Genomic DNA, 3534 nt, shown 5'->3' on the forward strand with positions numbered 1-3534 from the left:
TGTTTTTAAGTTGTGCCCCTTTGTTTACATATCCCCCTTTTTAGGAGCTCAATTTATCAAAGCACACACTAGGAGCCAAATTACCCAGGGCTGTGTGCAAAGTGACATTTTGTCTCCTTCCAACCACCCGAATCCTAAACACTCTTAACCACGCGCTGGTTCATAATTTAAAATAAAAAAAAGCAAAGGGGGTCTAAAGGACTCTGCCAGCCGAGAACCCAGAAGCAAGGGCTACTAGAATTCTGCAGCTGACAGTGGATGTGCAGGTGCAGAATTGCATACGTCTGCATGTTATCACTGCCGCAGAAATCTCTTACCCTTGCTGCAGAAATCAGCCCTGGAGTGCCCCAGAATTCCAAGGGCCTGGGTATGGGCCAGTGTAGCTTTGGAACCAAGTAGTGAAGATTATCTGAAGGATAATTTTTCTAGTCAACCAAATGTAAGTACGGAGATTTTATACCCATTTTTTGTGGTTGTGATGTCTGTGAATTGGTGATGCAGATGTGTGGTGATTCTTGATGGATGATTTTCTTCTCCCAACCCTCAAGGAAACCAGGCAAATCAAAAGTGTCTCTTGCTTTTTTTTTTCTTTTTTGTCCTCCAGCATCACCAACCTGAAGTACTGGGGCCGCTGTGAGCCAATCACCTCCAAGACGCTACAACTTCTCAATGACCTCTCCATTGGATATCCTTCCCTAAGCCAGCTTCTGTGCACAACAGGAACTGTGTGGTGCCACCTCTTAGAAGCTTTGGCCGCCTGCCGTTTCCACTTGACCTTAGCCTTATGTGTGCTTAAGTATCTTCCCTTCTCCTAGGATCCAAAGGCAATAACCACACAGGATTCAGGAATAACTCCAGACCCCAAAAATGAGCCAACGCACAAGCTAAGAGTTTCCTACAGATTTGTCCCTAGCTATCTCTAAGACCCAGAAGTACCCAATAGACCTGTCTGATCTGCATACACTCTTTATGGCCAAGATTTTAGAATCCTCAGTGGTGGCAAAGTTCATCTTGATTGTCTTAGCAGCCTGTAGATAGAAGCAACATGATTACAAGCTTTGCAATAAAAGTAGTGGCTGTATTTCCTCTTGACTTGGACTAGGCCTGCTGTAAAGTGAATTGCTCTAAGACAGCCTTTCGCAACCAAGGGTCTGCAAGAGCAGTAAACCCTACAAATATTATTTGAGTGACTTTTTTCTCAATTCCCCCAAAGATTGTACATAGGTAGTACCATTCTAAATGCATAGCAGAGAAAGTTAATTCACCATACATAGTGCATCCCTTAGGCAGGGCTTCAGGGCTTATTCTCTTAGAAGTCCTATTGAGAAAAGCTACTCTAGGATATTCATGATTCTTGAGGGAAACTGCTGGGTTTTATCTTTTTTTACAGATAGGAGTTTGGTATGGGTATCTCACTGATCAGTTAAATACTGCTTAGAAGAGGGCACATTTTTTTCCCTTTTGGCAGTATTATACTCAAGTGGTTAGAAAAATAAGATTATCTGGGTATAGAATCATAGTAAAGAAAAAAACTGTACTTCTATCTTAGAAAGTTTCATCCTGCATTGAAAATTCCTGGCTTGCATCTCGCTTTCCTTGACCTTCTTCCTTTGCCTTTACGTACAGTAGTGTACGGAAACTAGTGAAGCTTAGTGCGGTACAGTTCATGCTGAACAATCACACGGTGAGTGATTTTAGCCCCTTTCCTGCTTTTTACCCTCCAGTCACCCCCCGCACACACACTTTCTCAGCATATAAAGGAGATGGTTCAATTGAGGTCCTTGGTGCTGCTGCAGCCAAAGACTGTCCCCTGGCTGGCACCACGCTGCCAGATTGCATTTACTGCCATCACGCTCTTTGGGGTCCAGGTGATCTGAGTTATGGTGACGTTGCCTACCATTATTCATACTGAGATTAACTAGATGTAGGTAACAGTAACAATAATTTTTAAAAAAAATTTTTTTTAATACCCCCTCAGACCCTTAAGGAATGTAGCCATTCGCTTGAAGGGCTCAGTAATTCTAAAATTACTGGCTTGAATTCTGCCTCTAACCCATGTTTTTATCGTTTTAACTTGTTTTCTTTTTTTCAATAGAGCGAGCACTTTTCATTTTTGGGTATTAACAATCAGTCCAACCTGACAGACATGCGGTGTCGAACTACCTTCTACACGGCACTCGGGCGTCTCCTCATGGTGGATTTAGGTACTGCAGTAAATCCTAGAGGCTTACAAGTAATCTGGCATTGTTCTAAGGTTGTACCTGAGAATAGAAAATTAGATGTGGGGGAGGTCTTTTCTGTTGTTTCCGCAGTAACAAAACTCTCTGAAATAACAGTCTGATTTCACTAAGAATAGATCATGCTCTGGTGGCCCCAGTAACTGAAAGAGAATAACAGTATGGTGCTGATGTGTTCAGCTGATGTGCAGTAGTTTTAACATTCTATTCATATTTCTCATCTGTAAAATAAGGGAAGCGGGAATTAAGATTCCTAAATGCATCTTGTAGGCCAGATAACCCCTCCACCCCACCTGAGAGGTGCAGCCCACCTGAGATTGTCAACAAAACTTTATTTCCCAATTCGGTAGCACATATGCACCCAGAGGGCATAAGCACCTGTCTAGCTCTAGTTGTGATATTAGCAGTTCAGAGCCAAATAATAACTGAAGCAGAATGGCATTATCATAGTTTTGAGCTACTTAAATTTAATTCTATTAAAATGACTTTATAAAACTTTCTAGATTTATGAAGATAACTGAAAAAGAAGTGTTAATAAAGCCTCCACATGCACCTGATTCAAGTTTGGGTCTCGTCTAGTTCGCGGACACCAGACTCAGTCCTTTCTCTGCTGCCTATAGTTCTCACTTGAGTAAAAATAAATACATAACATAGTACCTTATACACGGGTGAACCTCTGATAGTCTAGCTCAGGATTGAAAACCATGGAACGTCCCTGGACTAGATGATTTCTGCCATTTTCTAGTTTAAAAAATTGTTTCTGTATATACATTTTATTCTGAAATTACTGCTAATACCTTTGGGATAATAAAGGGCCCCTTGAATTACCCTTGGGTCTGCTCATCTTTCAGACCATCTGATTGTCTGTGCATACACAGCTTTGAATTTTATATATTGGGGTCACATCCGCTTTATTTCCCTTACAGGAGAGGATGAAGATCAGTATGAGCAATTCATGCTGCCACTCACAGCAGCATTTGAGGCCGTGGCCCAGATGTTTAGCACGAATAGTTTCAATGAGCAAGAGGCGAAGGTGAGTCCTCCCACTGATTGATCAGCTTCTGGTGGAGGGCAGTCCCTGATAGAAGCTAGATTAGCTAGCCATACAGAAAATGGTGCTAACCCATAAATTTTCCACTGATTGATGAACTTTTTATTTCATCTCTTAGACTCCCAGAATTTTGAAATAGAAAAGCCAGTGTAGAATTTATAAATTCTATTTTTATGTTAAAAATGTGTTCTTAAGCAGCCCTTAGGATTTTTTAAGCTTTCAAATGTATCAGCATAACGTTATTTT

The 3534-nt window shown here is 41.2% G+C and overlaps 1 protein-coding gene across 1 annotated transcript in view; it reads left to right on the forward strand.

Moving 5' to 3' along the window:
• Positions 1-3534, forward strand: part of XPO7 (exportin 7) — a 42213-nt gene that overhangs the window by 21185 nt on the left and 17494 nt on the right. The window contains exons 14-18 of the mRNA XM_019641850.1: positions 416-439; positions 605-685; positions 1621-1684; positions 2096-2204; positions 3164-3270. Coding sequence (XP_019497395.1) covers positions 416-439; positions 605-685; positions 1621-1684; positions 2096-2204; positions 3164-3270 — 385 coding nt within the window. The remainder of the gene's footprint in view (positions 1-415; positions 440-604; positions 686-1620; positions 1685-2095; positions 2205-3163; positions 3271-3534) is intronic.

Source organism: Hipposideros armiger, unplaced genomic scaffold (genome assembly GCF_001890085.2).
Source record: "Hipposideros armiger isolate ML-2016 unplaced genomic scaffold, ASM189008v1 scaffold_64, whole genome shotgun sequence".
In the NCBI taxonomy this organism is placed as follows: Eukaryota; Metazoa; Chordata; class Mammalia; order Chiroptera; family Hipposideridae; genus Hipposideros; species Hipposideros armiger.